Here is an 18,388-nt window from a genome sequence, read left to right as displayed (position 1 = left end):
TAGATCTAACCAAGGCTCTCCCCACTGCAGAAAGAGACCTTGCGCCACGTCAGAGTTCAGACGCCATCCGTGATCCATCATCCACCAGCGGCTGAGTTTCTCCGCCCTGGCGTTCAGAAAACCTGCCAGGTGTTGAACCACCAAGGAAATGCCTTGATGTTCCAGCCATGTCCAGAGACACAGAGCCTCTTGACATAGGGTCCAGGACACCACCCCACCCTGTTTATTGCAATACCACATGGCGGTGGAGTTGTCCGTGAACACCGGCACCACACTTTCCTAGACAGAGGGAAGGAATGCCTTTAGTGCAAGTCGGATCGCCCGCAGCTCCAAAAGGTTGATATGGAACCGGGACTCCGCCGGAGACCTGAGGCCTCTGATCTGCGCCCTCTGATCTGCGCCTTTACCAAGTGGCCTCCCCATCCCAGGAGGGACGCATCCGTCACCACTGTGTGCTACGGTTGGGAAGGTAGAGGGGTCAGCCACTGACCCAATCTCGATTTGTGAGCCACCACTGCAATTGTTGAGCAGCGCCATTCGAGATCTGGACATGATCGGACAGGTTGCCCTTATGCTGTGCCCACTGGAACTTCAGGTCCCACTGCAGAGCTCGCATATGCCATCTGGCATGTGTCACCAGCAGGATGCAGGAGGCCATCAGGCCCAGAAGCCGTAGGGCCATCCTGACTGAAACCCGGGATAGAGGCCAAAAGATCGGAATCATAGCCTGAATATCCTGGACTCGCTGCTCGGGAAGATAAACCCGAAATAGAGTTGAATCCAGAATCGCTCCAATGAAGGGGAGCTCATGAGAGGGACTCAGGTGCGACTTTGGCACGTTGATGGAGAACCCCAGCAAATAAAGGAGGTCGGCCGTAGTCTGAAGGTGGTTGATGACTGCCTGGGGCGAGCCCGCCTTCAACAACCAGTCGTTGAGGTAGGGGAAGACTGACACCCCCGACCTGCGCAGGTGAGCTGCGACCACCGCCATCACTTTCGTGAACACCCGAGGGGCGCTGGTAAGACCAAAGGGGAGCACGGCAAACTGAAAATGCTCCTGGCCTACCATGAACTGCAGGTAACGCCGATGGGCCGGCAGGACGGGGATGTGAAAATAAGCGTCCTGCAAGTCCAACGCTACCATCCAGTCTCCAGGGTCGAGGGCAGCCAGGACCTGAGCTAGAGTCAGCATTCTGAACTTCTCCTTCCGGAGGAAGAGATTGATGTCCCAGAGGTCCAAGATGGGGCACAGGCCCCCCTTGTCCTTCTTGGGGACCAGAAAGTAGTGGGAATGACAACCACCCCCTACTTCCTGCCCGGGAATGCACTCAATGGCTCCCTTGGCCAAGACTTCCTGTTGGAGAAGAACCAAATGATCCCCCGACATGCGGCGGCAACAAGATGGCATGGCTGGAGGGGAGGACTGAAAGGGGAGGGAGTAACCCTTGCGGATTATTTGCAGCACCCACTTTGTCCAGCGTAATGTCGCGCCAGTGGGGGAGGTGGTGGCGGATCCTGCCACCAACCGGAGTGGGGTACCCCACGAAGCTCTGACTAGGAAGGTTTGGAAGCAGGAGCAGCGGGGTGGAGGTGGACTGACCTGCACACTGATTCCCAGACCCGCCCCTGCGGAAGCCGTGACCACGGCCGCGCTGGGCCTGGTTCTGCACTGGCTTGTTAAACGAATGTGCCTGGGTGCCTCTGCCTTGGCCACGAAAGGAACGAATACCAGGAGTGGCCGGGCTCTTTGCAGAAAGACCCAAGGACTTGGCCGTAGCCTGTGAGTGCTTTAAAATGCTCCAGGGCTCTGTCGGCCTTATCACCAAACAGCCATGTCCAGCCATCAAAAGGCATGTCCATGAGCGAGCTCTGGACATCGGGTGAGAACCCCAATGGGACGCAACCAGGCGCGGCAATGCCACGATAGTAGAAATCGCCCTGCACAACGAATCTGCAGTGTCAAAACCACACCGTATGGCGAACTTAGCCGCATCCTTACCTTCAGCCTGAGAAAGGACAGCCTGGACCTCCTCAGGACACTGAGGCAACACTTGAGCGACGGTATCCCACACTGCGTGAGAGTAGCAGCCCAACAAGCAGGCGGTGTTAACCGACCACAGCCCCAAGCTGGCCGAAGAGAACAACTGCTTACCAAACTGTTCTAGTTTCTTAGAGTCCTTATTCGGCGGAGCAGTGGGAAAGGCACTCTGCGAAGTTGAGGCCTGAATGACCAGACTCTCAGGTGTGGGATGGGTGGTCAGAAAGGCAGGGTCGCCAGGCGTCGGGCGGTGGCGCCTGGCGATGTTTTTATCCACAGGGGCCCCCGTAGCCGGCCGCGACCAAGTGCCCAAGAGGACTTCGGTAAGGGCGTCATTGAAGGGAAGCAACTGCTCCGACGAAGTAGACGCCGTCTGGAGCACCTCGGTGAGGAGGTTGGTTTTGAGGGCCTCTGTGGGGAGGTCGGGGGCCTCAGCAGCCCGATGGAGCACCATCATGTAGGAAGCGCCCTCCTCCATCGTAGGCGGGGAGAGGCAAACCCCGGGTCAGAAGAGACATCGAGGTCGCCGGCGTCTTCCAGGTCATCCACCCAATCCTGCTCAGAGTCACACTGCCGGGCAAGAGGGTCCCGGACCCTTCCCAGTCCTCCTTCGCCTCCGGCGCAGGAGGGGCAAATTGCGCCGAGAATGGCACTGGCCGGGGCCGGACCGGCGCCGCTTCCCAATGCGGATCCCAGGCCTGAACAAAGGCAAGGGTGGAATGAGCAGTACCCATTGCGGTGCAGAGGGCGGCGCTGGGGCCGGAGCCGGTAACGCTGCACCTTGTGGCACCGGGGCCGGAACCAAGGGCGCAGGATCCTGTGGCGCCGAGGCTGGATCCGCTGGCGGAGCCGACGGGCCCAAAGGCGTCCCGGCAGGAGCACGAGGCCTAAAAAGACGGTCCATGGCAGCAAGAAACTCTTGCACCTGTTCGGGAGTCACCGACGGACCCAGGTAGGGCGGGTAGACCGTGGGACTCCAGGCTCCTGAAGAGCCGCAGGGGCGGAGCCCCTGTCCCCCTCGTCCACATCAGAGGAGCGACAGGGGACGTCGGAGAGCGAACACGCTTCTTAGACTTCTTTTTATGACGTCACTTACCGGAGTTCTAGGGCGAAGACTTGGACCCAGAGGAGCGACGACTGCGGTCCCGTGAGCGGTCCTGGGAACAGCCCCTAGACCCAGAGCGGCGGTGTGACGAATGTCGGACCTCCAGCAACTTCCGGCGCCGCTCCCTCAAGGCCTTCAGGCCATGGCTCGACAGTCCCGGGAGTCGTGATCAGTCTCCAGGCAGTAGAGGCAAACATCGTGGGGGTCCGCCAACGACATATTACGGCGGCAAGCCCCGCAGGACTTAAATCCAGGCATCCCTACATGCACCAGAAAAAATAAGGGGTGACAAAAAAAGTCTCAAAAAGCAGTCAAAAATTGACTAGGTACGTGCTCTATCTGGATCTGCGTTACTGGCGCGGAAAAAGAAATAACTGAAGTCAGCGCGCATGGGTGGCGCCTAAGTACTCTCCATGACGTCATCTCGGCGTGGACGACGACAGTGACAGATGCAGAGCCGCAGGACACCACCTACTGACGCGCAGGGGTACTGCTAAGCAAAACATTCCGGATCCAGTATGACAGCTGGGGATATTCTAAGGTAAGGAATCTATCACTAACGTGTCTCTTTCAGATCCTACAGTTATCACTGGATAACTGTTATCCACGTAGTCTAAATCTGATTGAGGTAGGTATTGAAACTAGATTTTTTTTCAACTTTGTTTAAACCCTACTATTCATTCACTCCATCAACTATCACTGTTCTAGGTAGGCTCAATGAGGAGCCAAACCTAGCACTTTCATATGCGCTGCAGTTGTGGTTCTACTTATTAAGTGAAAGGAAAAAGTTCAGTAAGGTCCTACATAACTATAATCCTACAACTTTTAACTGCAGAATTTAACAGATATTTAATCTTCATAACCACCTACTTGATGTTCTGTAGCAGAGAGGTATATTATTTTCTAGAGTACCAACAGTAAGAAGGCAAACCTAACCTACATAGAAACAAAGTCTAGTTTCAGGTCAAAACATCAACCAAAATATAAATTCTTTCTTGAAATAAAATTCGTAACAACCTATTTTCAATGCTAAATATTGCCTCCAGCAGATTTCAACCACAGGCCCAGAGATCCACAGCAGGATAACCATAGGTTTAAAGAGCTTCCACAGTAATTCTCCATTATTCAAACTGAATGTAGTAATATCTTTGGTTTCTTGCAGTTAACTGTGTCAAAACCAACAGTTTTGTTTAACAAATGTTCTTGTCAGGACCAAGTATTATGCCTTCTTTTTCTTTATTGAACACTGAAGCAGCCACAAAACATCAATAAACATGAAACAACTAGGAGCTTATATAGATCCTGGCGGATGGCGCATTTGTCTGCCAGGAGGTGGTTACCAAGGCCTCCGCCACCCTGGTGGGGGACAGTCTGCCCTATCTAGAGTTCCCCGTCCTAAAGCACCCACTCAAATAAACTCCCAAACAGTGAGTTATTTTTGTAAACAACAAATAAATGGTACTAATTTGCAGGGAGTTTTCTCCCTGAACGTAGGGGCAATTATCAATTTTTCCTGCTGGTATACACATGACTTGCGTACATGGTAAGGAAAAATGAGCAACAGTTGTCCCTCTCTCATTAGGGAGGGTAGATCATCACTGTGACCTGGTGGTCCCTTGGCAGAAGGGACAATAAGGTCACTGGTCCACACCAGCAGAGCCAGCTGTGCCTCTGGCATTGTAAACCTTGCTTTCCCAACTCTAAATAAAATGTGTCCACTCCTAACCAATCAGGATTTTCCACAGTATAGCAGCCTGAAGCACCACCCTCTTTCATCAGTTTTCTTACTGGGCAACTAGTTCAGTGCTGTTTGATTTCTATTGCGGAAACTTTGCTTGGGGTTTGGGCTTAAGGATCATACAGGTTGAAAGGGTGGTGCTTGGCAGAGGACATCAATGCTATCTTAAAGGAATTTAGGGATAAAACTGTACCTCTGCATAGGTAAGGAGAATGAGAGCCCAAGTGCCAGGAGCTTTAAAACTTCACTACTGACAAGTGTCTTTCCCTTTGCACATAGTCCCTTTGTCTCACCCTATTTGCTCCTCCCTCCCACACTGAAGGTGGAGACATTGTCTTTAGTAGTTTAATAGTATGCCAGATCTGCACCGTTATTTGTTTTTGGTCAGTCCACAGTAACTGCAGGCTGCAGCTCAGATTCAACCTTCCACAAGTTGGTGCACAGTTTACTGTCAATGACCATTACAAAGTGTCTTGAATCAACCTGTGCACTCGCCATTTTGTGCAACCAGGCATGAGTGGTGGTTGCACCAGGATGAGATTTGTCCTTTACTTAAGAAAAATCTTTAAAGCTTTATTTTAGGTGTGGTCCCAAACATTTTTTTTCCAATGCGGGTGCGCTGTGACTCTCAGAAGCAGATGTCTTTGCCCTGCACTGTGAGGTACATCTCATTGCTCCCGTGGCCTGCACCTAAATAACAAAACCCTGAACAGTAGCTCAAGGTAGCACAGAAGGCAACTCAGTTCTGCGGTACATGCCATCTCAACTTCTGCGTTTCTAAGTGAAGTGGGCACTTCTGGTGCTGCATATGTTGTACTCGTTCTCTATACTGAAAGTTTCCACTAATCCTGCATAGGCTGCTTATGCTATATTCATAAGTTAAGTTTGAATGGCGTTTGATCATGCTGTACCTTTTCTATATGTTGTACAGAGGCACACAGACAATTGCACAACCCACATACCAGAGCATTCCCTTGACCTTTGGGTCTGGGAACCAGTCCACAAACCACAATGCCAACACACAGACACACATCACAATAACATTATTGCACACACACCAAAAGGAAAAAGAATGCATACATTACATACACACCATGTCATACTCTCGCACACACAATCACACCCAAAATCATAAACACCATTCCACACAAGCATCATGACACATACCTCACGCTTACAATCTCTCACATTCGGACCATCATAAGGTTTTGAATTCTGCCTTTGATAGGAGTGACCAGAATAAAATCCATGCAAATAACAAACATAGGCCTCACGCACTCTGGTACACAATGGAGTTGAGATTGGAAAAATCATGTAAAAAATTGGAGAAACATTGGCGCGGAACAAACAACTCAAAAGATAAAGATGTATATAAAAATGCTCTCACCGTGTATCATTGCAATATCAAAATAGCATGCAAAACTTATGTCATCGATCAGAAAGGCCAAGATGGAAACTCTCCTAAAGAGCTTTTTAAAGCTCTAAATGAGTTTATTAATACTCATGCTTGTTCTCAGACAATTGAGCCCTTTGTGGAATTATGTAATTCTCTTGCGGATTGTTTTTGAGAATACAATTAAGTTTATCTATCAAAATTTTATTGGCCTGCCAAATCAAGCCAATACTGAGCAGCCTTTCATCTCTCCGCCTAGCAATAAGCAATGTAGCATGGGAAAGTTCAATACCTTTTCTTTGGAGCAAATATATAGTGCATTAGAAAAATCTAAATCTGGCTCTCCGTTGGACCCATGCCGGCCCAAAAACTCTGTGCTTCTTGATAAGCACAATGCACCAGCATTTAGATCCTTCTTCAATCTGTCAATAGAGACAAGGAAATGCAGCTGGCCCGGAAATTTGCTCAGGTTATGCCTATTAAAAAAGAGGCCAACATGGACTCTCAGTTCTTGCAAATTACAGGCCATCTCCATGCTTCTATTCCTTGGGAAGCTGCTTTAAGGACTTATTAACAAAATTGATCTTGGACCCATCACAATCTAGGTTCAGATCCGAGCACAGCATGGAGACATCTTTGGTAGCGGTGCAGGACTCCATGAGATGTTTTTTGGATGTCAATACTCCATCTATGCTTGTGCTCTTAGAACTAACCATAGCTTTCAACACTGTGTCACATGCGAGGCTACTACAAAGGCTGAATAAAGTAGGTATCTACGAGACAGCTTTAAAGTGGTTTAAAACTACTTGGAAAATCGATCTCAAGTCATTTCGCAGGGGACTTTTTTGCTTAGAACAATGACGATTAATAAGAGGGTTACCCAGGGCTCTTGTATGAGCCCCACCTCATTCAATATATATGTGGTTCCACTTGCCAAGGCCATTAAATCCTTCAGCTTAGAAATTCTATCTAACGCTGATGAGCCTCAGCTGATTATCTCCTTTGATAGAAATGTGGCTAAAATAAAGGAACACTTTTCCAATGGGATGAAAGTGATTGTAGCGTGGATGTCAAATAGTCTTCAACAAAATACAGACAAGACAGAGATTATGCTATTTGGGAATGCCCAACAACTGTGGGCTCCCGATTGGTGGCCACCTGAACTAGCTTTTGCTTTATCCCACTGTCATGAAGTAAAAAACCTAGGTGTCAGGATTGATCAAGCCCATGAAGGAGCACGCTTCATCCATAACAGGTACCTGCTTCCACATGACGCGTCTGCTGCAGAAAACACTTATTTTTCTTTTGCAATCAGCTAGGAAAACCTTGGAGCAGGTTCTTATTGTTAGCAGGCTTGATTGTGGCAATGCCCTATTGGCCTCCGCAAATGAAACATTGCTCTCTAAATTGCTGGTCGTGCAAAATACAGCAGCACGGCTCATTTGTAATCTTCCCTCAAGAGATGCTGCTTCCCCACTTTTGAGATCATTTCACCGGTTGCCAATCAGAAAGTGAATTGTATTCAAAATCTGTTGATTGACTTTTAAGGCTTTTAAGGCTTTAATGGGGATAGGGCCTGGTTACTTACAACAGAGGGTTAAACGCTATCATCCAATGCAGAACCTGCGACCAATGGATAAAAGCACTACTTACTATCCCCCACCTAATTAAACCGCCACACTGCGGCGGAATTCGTGCCGCGGTTAAGCGATTAATCATTACTCACAGCAATACAGTCTGGAGACCAGTAATGATTGTACTGTATGTTTGAAGTCTGGAGGTGGCAGAATTGGTTTCAAATTCTTCAGTAATCTGAGTTGGAATGACGAACTGCGCGTGATAGCACTGATGAGAGCTATCACGTTTAGATTCTTGTCTAGTGTTATTCCAAGGGATTTTGTGGAGTCAATAATGGTAGATTTCCAGTTGAGGGCTTCTAGGTGTTTGAGCCAATTTTGGATGAGCGTGGAGCTGTTTTGAGGGGAGAAAAGGTGGAATTTGGTTTTCAGAGAGTTGAGCTTGAGGTTGTTTTGAGAGACCCAGGATTGAGTTTCGATAAGAGTGTTATTTATTGGAATGACGTTGTCTAGGGAGGATTAGTATAGATGTGTGTCATCTGCATACATGTGGTATGCAATGTTCAATTGTTTGAGGAGTTCCATTAGTGGTTCTATATATAGGATAAAGAGTGTGTGGGGGGGGGGGAATTGTTGACCTATGAGGTGTGGGGTCAGAGAATGAGTTGCCTAGTTTGATGCGTTGTGAGCAATCCTGCAGGAAGGATGCGAACCATGAGAGCACTTTCCCATACAACCCCATTCTGTTTTCTAGTACTTTTAGTAGGATGTTATGATTGACAGTTTCAAATGCAGATGAGAGGTCTAGGAGGATGAGTAGGCAAGAGTCATTGTTGTCTAGTATCTTAAGGGTGTTATCCATTATGTGAACAATGGCTGATTCTGTGTTGTGCCCTGGTCTAAATCTTGAAACGAATTTTTTGAGTAGGTTGAATTGGTCAATGTGCTGGCTCAGTTGGTTGTGCACACATTTTTCTATCAATTTTGCTAGAAAGGGGATATTCGACCCAGAAAAAAGTTGCTCAGGATTGTAGGGTCAGCACCAACTGTTTGCAAGAGGGGAGTTACTTGTCCAGTCTTCAGGCACTCTGGGATACTGCCTTGTTTTAGTAATGAGTTTACAATTTTCATTAGTATAGGTGCGAAAAAGTGACTGAGTTCCTTTAGTGTTGTGGAGGAGATGGGGTCGCTGAAATGTGAAGTTGGTTTAATCAATAGTAAGATCTTGTGGACCTCTCCCTCGGTTAGTGTTTTGAACTCACTCCAGCCAGCCGGATTTTTGGTCTAGGAAGGGAGGTTCATCATTGATTCCACCACCTGGAATGTAGGGTCATCAACGGGATGGTGATCATTGACTATAGTGGCTTGTGAACTATGCTTGTCGGTTGCAATTTCCTTTTCGATTTCTAAGAACCTTTTAATGAGAAATGTAGAGAACGCTTCACATTTTTCCACTGTGTTATTACTGAGCTTGGTTACATTGTTTGCCTCCGTTTGTTGCTTGTTGTCTTGAGCGATTCTCTGCATTTTCTCGTTGGGTTCTGAAGTATTATGCTTTGGCTTCCCAGATGTGTTTTTTGTAGCTGTTTCATCGTTCACGTAGTTTGATTGGATGCAATGTTGAGTGAGGAGAAATTCTATTGATATTTCAGGAAAGGAATGAATTAAAAGCTAGCTAAGGCACACACAAACACTAGCAAGAATGAAGCACAGCTGTTCCAGAACAGCAAAGCCCTTTATCTTAGTCCCCCTTACTCACAAATACAGCCAGACTGGTGTGTGGTCCCAGAGAGCGCCTCATATGTTGCACTGGCAGCCACACTGCTATCTCCAGCCTGATTACTTGAGCTACACCCATAATCTCTGAGCTCCCGGAAGGTACAGTGTGAGGCGGGGTGTGTTGAGGCTGGACATGGACTCCTTTTTAGATTGAGTCTCATCTGGTTGCGAAACCCAATGCTGTGGGCTTAGCAAGAACAAACATGGGCTTGGAGACAGCCCATTGCCTACCACTAATTGGCTTTCTTGTCATAGGATTTACACAGAAATTTAACTGGACCACGCATAAACAAGCTCTGATAGCTACATCCCTTGGATGCATGAAGGCAGGCTCCCAGTATACAACAGCCACTAGGTCAATTCCCACTTCATATGCATGTCCTAGCTTGTCAGACTTGCGTTTTTGGTCCTGCCATGGAGCGTGATCTCTTTACTGTTTCTTTTGATTGGCTAGCTTCTATGCCTCCCCTGCTTGCTTTTTAAGAACTCTTTATTTCTTTTTGGCAAAACACTCCAAGAGGGTGCATACATTTTCCAGCCTTCTCTCCAGTACTTCTCTCCCATTGCACTCTGTGTTGTTTTCTTTAGCACGTACTATTCATTCGTCCAAGTTATTCTCACTCTTGTGTACTTCCATGTTGCTTTCTTGCTTGTTTGCTTCTTCCTGCCTGCTTCATATTGGTCTCGCAGCCATTTATTCTCCTCCTCACCTTCCATGTTGTTTTCATCCTCTTGTGCTTCGTGTAACCCCTCACGCCCCCGCCTATGCCCTCCTTCTCAGTCACCTGTTGCTTCTCCTTTCCATTCACGACCTCTATTTTACTTCAGCCCCTTCTGTGTTGCTTCCCTCCACCTGCATCCTTCTCTGTTGCTTCTCCCCTTCCCTTGCATTGCTTCCCCAACCCGCACCCACCTGCGCCATCCATGTTGCTCCTCTCACTGACACTGTCTATCTTACACCCCCCACCTGCACTTAAAAAGAAAAGCTTTCACATACTGTTTCTCTTCATTTGCTGATCCAACCCTGACTGACAAATAAAAAGGGCAATAACTGGCTACATCATTTTGTAGGCATACGCATCAACAAAATGGGGCAGTCGGCTATGTCATAGGTTTTTTTTGTTGCTTATTTAGCCATGCTGTACATTATGTCTAAAAACCACTGAAACAGCCAATCGGTCTAAAAGACAAGACCGGTTTGTTTTGCCAATGCTTGTTTTCTATTGGTACTACCCCTTTTGATGTGGAGGCAAACAAAATAGAGCACAATGTCGGCACTCAATCTGTCTGACACTTAAATTATCGAAAACCTTGCCTAAGGGCTGATCTAAAATGTGAATGACATTGCTAACAAAGTCAAGGCCTGAAGCGAGCTGACCCATTACACAAATCTACGTATGCTGTTCTGTGAGCTGATCCACCCTCAAAATAGGACTCAAACTGAGCAATGGTTGCTGGATGGCATCATAAAGCTCCTCTATGCATATGAATTATTGTAAGAGATTGGGTTGTTAGTTGAGGCGGATAGGTACCCAGCTCAAGAAAGAATCAGACTTCTTGTCAGGGTGAACTGTTAAAGTCACTAAATTAACCTGAGCTCAACCCACAGGTAGTTATTGCACAGAGCAGGCAGACTTAATCTAGAGGTAATGTATAAAGTATTTGTGAAGTACTAAAATAGTAATACTGTTGAAATGCAAAGCAATAAAACTCCCAAACCAAATCAGAAAAAGAGAGAACAATTTAATAAATACAATTACACTAAAATGACAAAAATCCAATATCAGGAGCCATAGATATGAATTTTTACAAAGTTTAGTAGGACTGAGGCCAAGAAGCACAAAGTGCAAATGATAGTCAATTGCTGAGTTAGAACAAGACCTAGGTGCAATATGACTCTGACGACGATGGAGCCCGGATTGTACACACTAGCCAGGTTTGTCTGGGTCAAAGATTTTACCTTCTGACTTTAGTCCCTTAAGTCCCAAATCACCACAGGAGTACAATTCTCAGGGTAGGTGATTAGAGAGTCACAGGGTTGCAGACAGAGGCCAATGGAGAGTCCAGTGAAGGTCCAGTTCTCACTGGTCAGTTAGGAAGTTTAAAGAAAATGCCTATTGTAGCTATTGTGCCGCTGGAGGTCAATCTTATGACTCTTGTAGTCCACTTCTTTGCCCAGGGTACAAGAGGAAGAGCAAGCCCAGTCTTCTTGGCTCTCCTCAGGTATCAGCCAGCAGGTTTAGCCGTCTTCTGATCTTCCACAGATCTAGGAGTGTTCTGAAATGGGTGCCTGGAGATGCCCATTTATGCCTGGCATTGGCTAGTGGGCGGGAATAACAACAGCCCTGTACTCACAACAACCTCAGAGGCAGATGTCCCTGTAGAACAAAAGCTGATTTTCTGCAACCAAACAGTAGATACAAATTAATTATTTTGGCATCCTGTTTCTCTCCTTTGAAGTACGCCCCAAATGTTTTATCTAAAGCCAGTACACCTGTCAAACAGCCTTGACACTTATCTCAAAAAGAGGCCCACTGTGATTGGGGTCAGTCTGGCTGGAGGAGGACAAAAAAAGGGCCCTGCCCAAGTGTTAGCTAACATCTGACTGAGGCAGAGAGGCCCTTTTGAAGTGTGCCTAAATTGCATATAAAAAAACCCTGCAGACATGTCGAGCAGGATGTGACACTGAAACAGAATTTTACACTTTAATGTCATAAAGGATCCTCACAGCCCCACCCTGAATATTCTGTCAAGTTCAGATGGGTTATGTCTGCCCCTTCAGGTCAGCATATTGTTTGCCTCCGGGTGCAAGTTCACACCTCATTTGCACCTATTCAAATGATAATTACTGCAAGTGAGAGGGAAAAATGCAAATTTAGCTTCCATGGAGTTCAGGCAGGACACAGGTAACTTTCTAAAGCCCCATTTCCAAAATATTTATAATGAATCTAACTTCATCAGTGAGTTGGGCTTGTTATAAATATTTCAAAAAATCCCACAATTTGATTGGCAGCTGTTTGCTAGCCAGAGATGACATTTATTAAATGTAATACTGTCTTAATGCTTTCCTATGCAACAGCCAACCCTGCTACAGTGAAAATAGCGTTCATGGCCTTTTCACTGTAAGGACATATTTAACATTAAACTTCGATTGACCTACTTTTAAATACCATGCTTCCTCCCTATGTGGACAATATGGCCTACTCTAGGATGACTTATTTATATTTAAATGGAAGATTTAGACCTGTCAAAAGGGATTATTTTGACCGGTTGAATTAGCAGTTTTAAAACGGCACAGCCAGTCTACAATGGTAGACCTAGAGACAGGTTTCATAGTGTAACTGCAGTGGGTTGAACAAGGAGTGCTACAGCCCACTCGCAGCATTTACTTTACAGGCCCTAGGTACACTTTCTACCACATTCTAGGGACTTATGACTATGAGTAAATTAAATGGGCTAATCAGGAGTATACTAATCTCATCAGGTTTAATGAAGAGCACAATCACGTTCCTACTGGTTTGCAGGAGTTAAGTATGCAGATTTCTACAGCCGACAACAATAGTCATGAAAGAAAATCTGGGGGAATGCCACACAAAAGATAGTCATTTCCAACCCAACAGTTATTTATAATAATAAGTATTTGTGGTGATTATAGGAGGCTGGCACACAGCTAAAGCAGACTCCAGGTCACAGCTAAAAATAGCAATAACTATTGAAAATGTATACCTTCATAGTAAAGTGAATGCAAACTGTGCATCAGAAGCGCAGGAGAGGGCAATCAGCGATGGACACGCATCATAGTGAACCAGATACATACCTAAATTTTATAGAATTGTATAAAGTGTTCATCAAAATAGTGTCAAGCATGTCTACTCTGCTGAACCTAGCACTTTGGGTTAACTCTGACCACCCAGCTCAGTCCATTAAACAATAAAAAAGAGAAAAGAATTGGAACAAGAAAACACATCGACTCATTTTGGATTTCTTCCTATCTTATGTTCTTGTTGTCAATAGTTAAAAAAACCTCGAATGCAATACTGGAATGATATTTTTCTTACTGTTCTTAGAGTGCTGAAACCATCTTTTGTTGCCCCCATTAAACTTTGTGACATTATTTTTCTCTAGTGCCCAAAAGTAAATACAAGTTTAAATATTCTGCATCCTCAAGCGTAACATTCCTCTTAATGCTCCTTGCCCAAGAGAGGCCATTTGTGAGTGGGATTCCAAGTAGTATGGAGTATTCTTGATCTGTATGTATAGGAAATGTTTTTGCCTTATTGGCACAATATCAAACTGTTAATAAAATAAAATCAAGTGGAACTACATGCTTAAAACATGCACATATTTAAACTCCTACCCCAACCCACCACAGAAGCAAAATATTACAGCCCCTCTGAGGTCATTAACACTCTTAGTGGTTAGCGTGCTAGGAATTTACTTTTTCCTTTGATTTTACTTGTGAATAGTCTAGAACATTGATGTACAATGTAGATCATGAGGGCAGGATTCATGCCAAATTTTAAAAATGTGAAAATAATGTAATAGAGCGCTGCAATGTGTTTGCTTTTATTGCTTGTAAACCTGAAACAGTAGGTAGAAACTGTCTTAACACTACTTACCAGCACCATTTCATGTCCTGGATGATATCGCTGATGGCATCAGTTAGAGTTTGGACATTTTCAAACTTCATTCCACGACTGTAAAAATGAAAGAGCCAGTAAAGTTTCAAATGCTGAAGATATTGTGTTGCACTTAATGACCATGCACGTCAGCCCCCCTCCTTCAGCATTTCTAAACATACCATGATTTCGATTCAACTAATATTTTGATGGGACACAACCAGTAGAGTACTTCTACCAAATGTGTTCATGACTAGATTCAATTACTCCATTAAAATCATTTCAAATCAAGGCACCAAACACTGTATGGTGCCGAATTCCTCCATCAGCGAACACACTTCTTTCATGGCTGCCATCATCTTCCACTCCAAGCCCATCGTCCTCCTAACCACTATTCTAGGTCTCTGTTGCTGCTACCATAGCTCAATAACCTTTAGGTGCCTATCTTTAGCTTTGCCCTTTAGATAGGATATAGCTTTACCCGGGGTGACAGTTTTGAAAATCTCCCACAGGGTCGATGCCAAGGGGACCAAAGATATATTGAGATCAAAATATTCTGTTATGTCGTCTCTGAGCAATTCAGCTAATTGGTCGTCTTAAGACACCAAGCATTCAAACACCAAAAACTCTTTCTTAGGCCCTTGTCTGCACCAAGAAATACTAATTCGTTAGGAGAGTGATCAAAGAGTCCCCGAGGAATGATGCAGACTTGATTTATCCTCCTGGAATCAGTTGACAGGATAAAAATATAATCTATACACAAGGCTATAAAATGCTGTGTCGAATAAAAAGTGTATTGTCTTCTCTCAGTTTTGCATTTACGCTATGTATCAATATGGCCCAGTCAGCTCACCCACTTGGAGAGCTTTCTTGGTCTGCTAAAGGAAGTTGCAATGAGCACGTCAAGGGACGGATTCATAACCAAGATATAGTCTTCCCTCACTGATGGTCTGGCCTGTTTTAGAGGGCAGTGAGGATAGTCTAGCAACACTTCAGTGCCACAGGCAATAGTGTCGTCGGCCAGGCTCAGGGACACATATACGATAAACAGGGTCCACACATTCCCACCCTGCGACCCACTCAATATCAAGAACATTCCCAGCCCAGCTACCTTTTCTGCTGTTACAGAGAACTGGAAGGTTTACCTGACCAGGACGGCACCCAACTTGAGCAAAACCAGAATGGTACACTCTTGTGTACCCGTGGACCTAGTTTGCGACGTGAGTCTCATGATTGAGTTCCAAGGGAGAGGTCAGTGTGACCGCCAAGAGAATTACTACACCCTCACATATACTACACCCTCACATGCAAATGCAGACACAAACACACACTAACTCATGTAAGCACACAACCCTCAGCCTCTTTTGCAAAACTTTTTTTACAAACCCATCCATTCTACTCACTTCCAGCATGACGTCTAGTCCCTTATATGCTGTGTATGTATGTGTATATATATATATATATATATATATAGATAGGGATTGCTATAGACGTATCTCTGTGCAGGACGCTATGCAAACAAGAAACACAATCTATCTTAAGTTATCTGCTTGGAGAAGCAAGGGCTTAATCTCGATGGATGAATACAAATTTCTCAAAAAGGATTATCCGGTGATGCCAGTTATATATTTCATCCCTAAGGTACATAAAGACTTGAAACAACCTCCTGGTAGGCCCATTATATCTGCTCGCAATAGTCTGTTGGAGAATATGAGTAGGTATATTGATTTTTTCCTACAGGACTTTGTGAGAGGCCTACCTTCTTTTATCTTGGATACCAGTGATCTGTTGAGGAAATTACAAGACTTTGCATGGAGCCCTAACTATGTTTTGGTATCCATGGATGTGACTTCATTGTACACCAGCATTGTCCACATTGACGGCTTGAAGGCCACACAACACTTCCTTGACAAAAGAGACCCTGGTTTCCATGAACATTCTAAAATGATATTTGACATGATCACAATTTGTCTTGAAAACAATATTTTTCTGTTTGCCAACCAACTTTTTTTGCAGACACGTGGAGTGGCTATGGGGGCCTGCTTCTCTCCTAGTTACGCCTGTCTCCATATGGGGTACTGGGAGGAGCAGGTCCTGATGAAACAACATGCTTCCACCGTCAATGCTAAGGTTAAACTTTGGTTAAGGTATATAGATGACCTACTTATTGTATGGGATGGTACTGAAGTGGAGGTCGTTGAGTTCATTGATTCACTGAACACCAACAACTTCAACATCCACTTTACTAGTACCCATAGCAGATCATCTATTGTCTTCCTAGATGTGGAGTTGTTTGTACAGGCAGGAAAACTTCATACTAGACTACACCGCAAACCTACAGCAGGGAATACATTGCTGCACGCAGAGAGCCAACACCCTGCGCATCTGATTCGCAGCATCCCTTATGGGGAGATGCTGCGGATTCGGAGAATTAGCAGCAATGAGCATGATTGCCGGATGGCACAATCCCTCTGCAAGGCACGCTTTTTGGAACGAGGCTATAAACCAGAAATTATAGATAATGCCATGGTTAGGGCCAACATGATTGATAGAACCATACTCCTGGGTGCAGGAAGTTCCCGATCCAAAACTACGACAAACAGGGTGGGTGAGGAGACTAGACTAATTATGACATACAACAGTCAACATAAAAGTATTCATAAAATAGTCAAGGACAACTGGTTCCTGGTCTCCAGCGACCCTATCATTGGTTCTCTAATGGGCCCACAACCTAGCATTACCTACCGTAAAGCCCGGGCAATGCAGGATAGCCTTGTGTCCAGCAGCCCTGAGGTAGTTCAAGCCTCATGGCTAAGTGGGAGTAAAGGGTTTTTGAGGTGCTCGAGTTGCAAAGCATGCAAACATGGCATTAGCAAAACAGAGGTGACTACTCCTCTCTCTCCCTTTCCTATTAAAATCAAACAGAAACTAAACTGTAAATCAGAGTTTGTTGTTTACGTCCTGGAATGCCCTTGTGGGTTGAGGTATGTGGGAAGTACTCGACCACAAGTTCACAAGCGGATATTACAACATCTGCGAGCAATCACCCACGCAGATGTGACTTACCCGGTAGCCAGGCACTTTGAAAGCAAACATGGAAAGGATGCTTCCCTTTTGAAATATTTTGTGATAGATTGTGTTCCTCCCCAACGGAGAGGTGGTGATAGGGAATCTCTTCTGCGGAAATTAGAGACCCGGTATATAATTCTATTAGATACCAAGGCACCACAGGGTCTTAACACTGGGGAGGACTGCCACACCTATCTCTAGACATTAATGTTCAGCTTTTGCCATGTTTAATATCAAGAGCATCTTTGCTTATGCCCACTTAGAGCGTGCATTTTTACTTATATGAAGTTTTAACCTTTTTCTATTGCAGTGTGACCTTTTGATATTTTACCTGATGATTATTAACCTTTTCCCTAATGAATTCAATCTCCATGACCATTTTAATTTTCACTAATCACTTTATATCACTAATTGTGGGAGCACTTTATACCATCACTGCGTTTGTAGAAATTTGCGAATTTTGCACATGTATAGTACCTGGTATTGGTCTGCAAGACTACCAGCCCACTTGGGCTCTATTACACTGAATTAGGAGTTCATGACAATTGGAATCTTAATTTACTTTAAGTTTTGTACAGAGTTTTGGTGATTTTAATGGTTATATTTTAGATGTATATAACTATTTATCGGCTTTTAGCTTTTATATCATTTTAAAAGTTGGATTTAGCCGTTGCCATGTTGACTCTTGTAAATAGTTGCCTAATTTATTATGATGGTATTCTTGATGAAAGACAATTATGTATATCACACATTATTTATTTATTGTTTGTGATGAGTTTCTTGTATACATGTGCAATTTAGACATTTATGTCGTGATTTTGTAGGTTTAACAACCTGGAAACATCAATAGTATTTTTTCTGTTTCCTTTGCATGTGATGGCACGTTGCACTTTAAATAGGTGAACAGCCCTCTTGACGCTTGTCATGTGATCAAGGCTATCTCTAGCCGTAACGCGTCATGGCGGACTGGTGCTGGGCTAACATTTAATAAAATACAACATTTGCACCATTTCTGGGTCTCGCTGCTCCTGTTTTCTTGTTCGACAGTAACGGCTGTTACTGAATACTTC

The 18,388-nt window shown here is 45.0% G+C and overlaps 1 protein-coding gene across 3 annotated transcripts in view; it reads right to left on the bottom strand.

Annotated features, from left to right (window-relative positions):
• The window catches only part of INPP5F (inositol polyphosphate-5-phosphatase F), a 1,146,251-nt gene that overhangs the window by 288,191 nt on the left and 839,672 nt on the right, over positions 1-18,388 (bottom strand). For all 3 annotated transcript variants that reach the window (XM_078643924.1, XM_078643926.1, XM_078643927.1), the window contains one exon: positions 14,250-14,327. In XM_078643924.1, coding sequence (XP_078500050.1) covers positions 14,250-14,327 — 78 coding nt within the window. The remainder of the gene's footprint in view (positions 1-14,249; positions 14,328-18,388) is intronic.

Source organism: Lissotriton helveticus, chromosome 5_1 (assembly GCF_964261635.1).
Source record: "Lissotriton helveticus chromosome 5_1, aLisHel1.1, whole genome shotgun sequence".
Lineage (NCBI taxonomy): Eukaryota > Metazoa > Chordata > Amphibia > Caudata > Salamandridae > Lissotriton > Lissotriton helveticus.
Note: the sequence above shows the minus strand (reverse complement) of the source record. Positions and strands in the feature narration are given on the sequence as shown.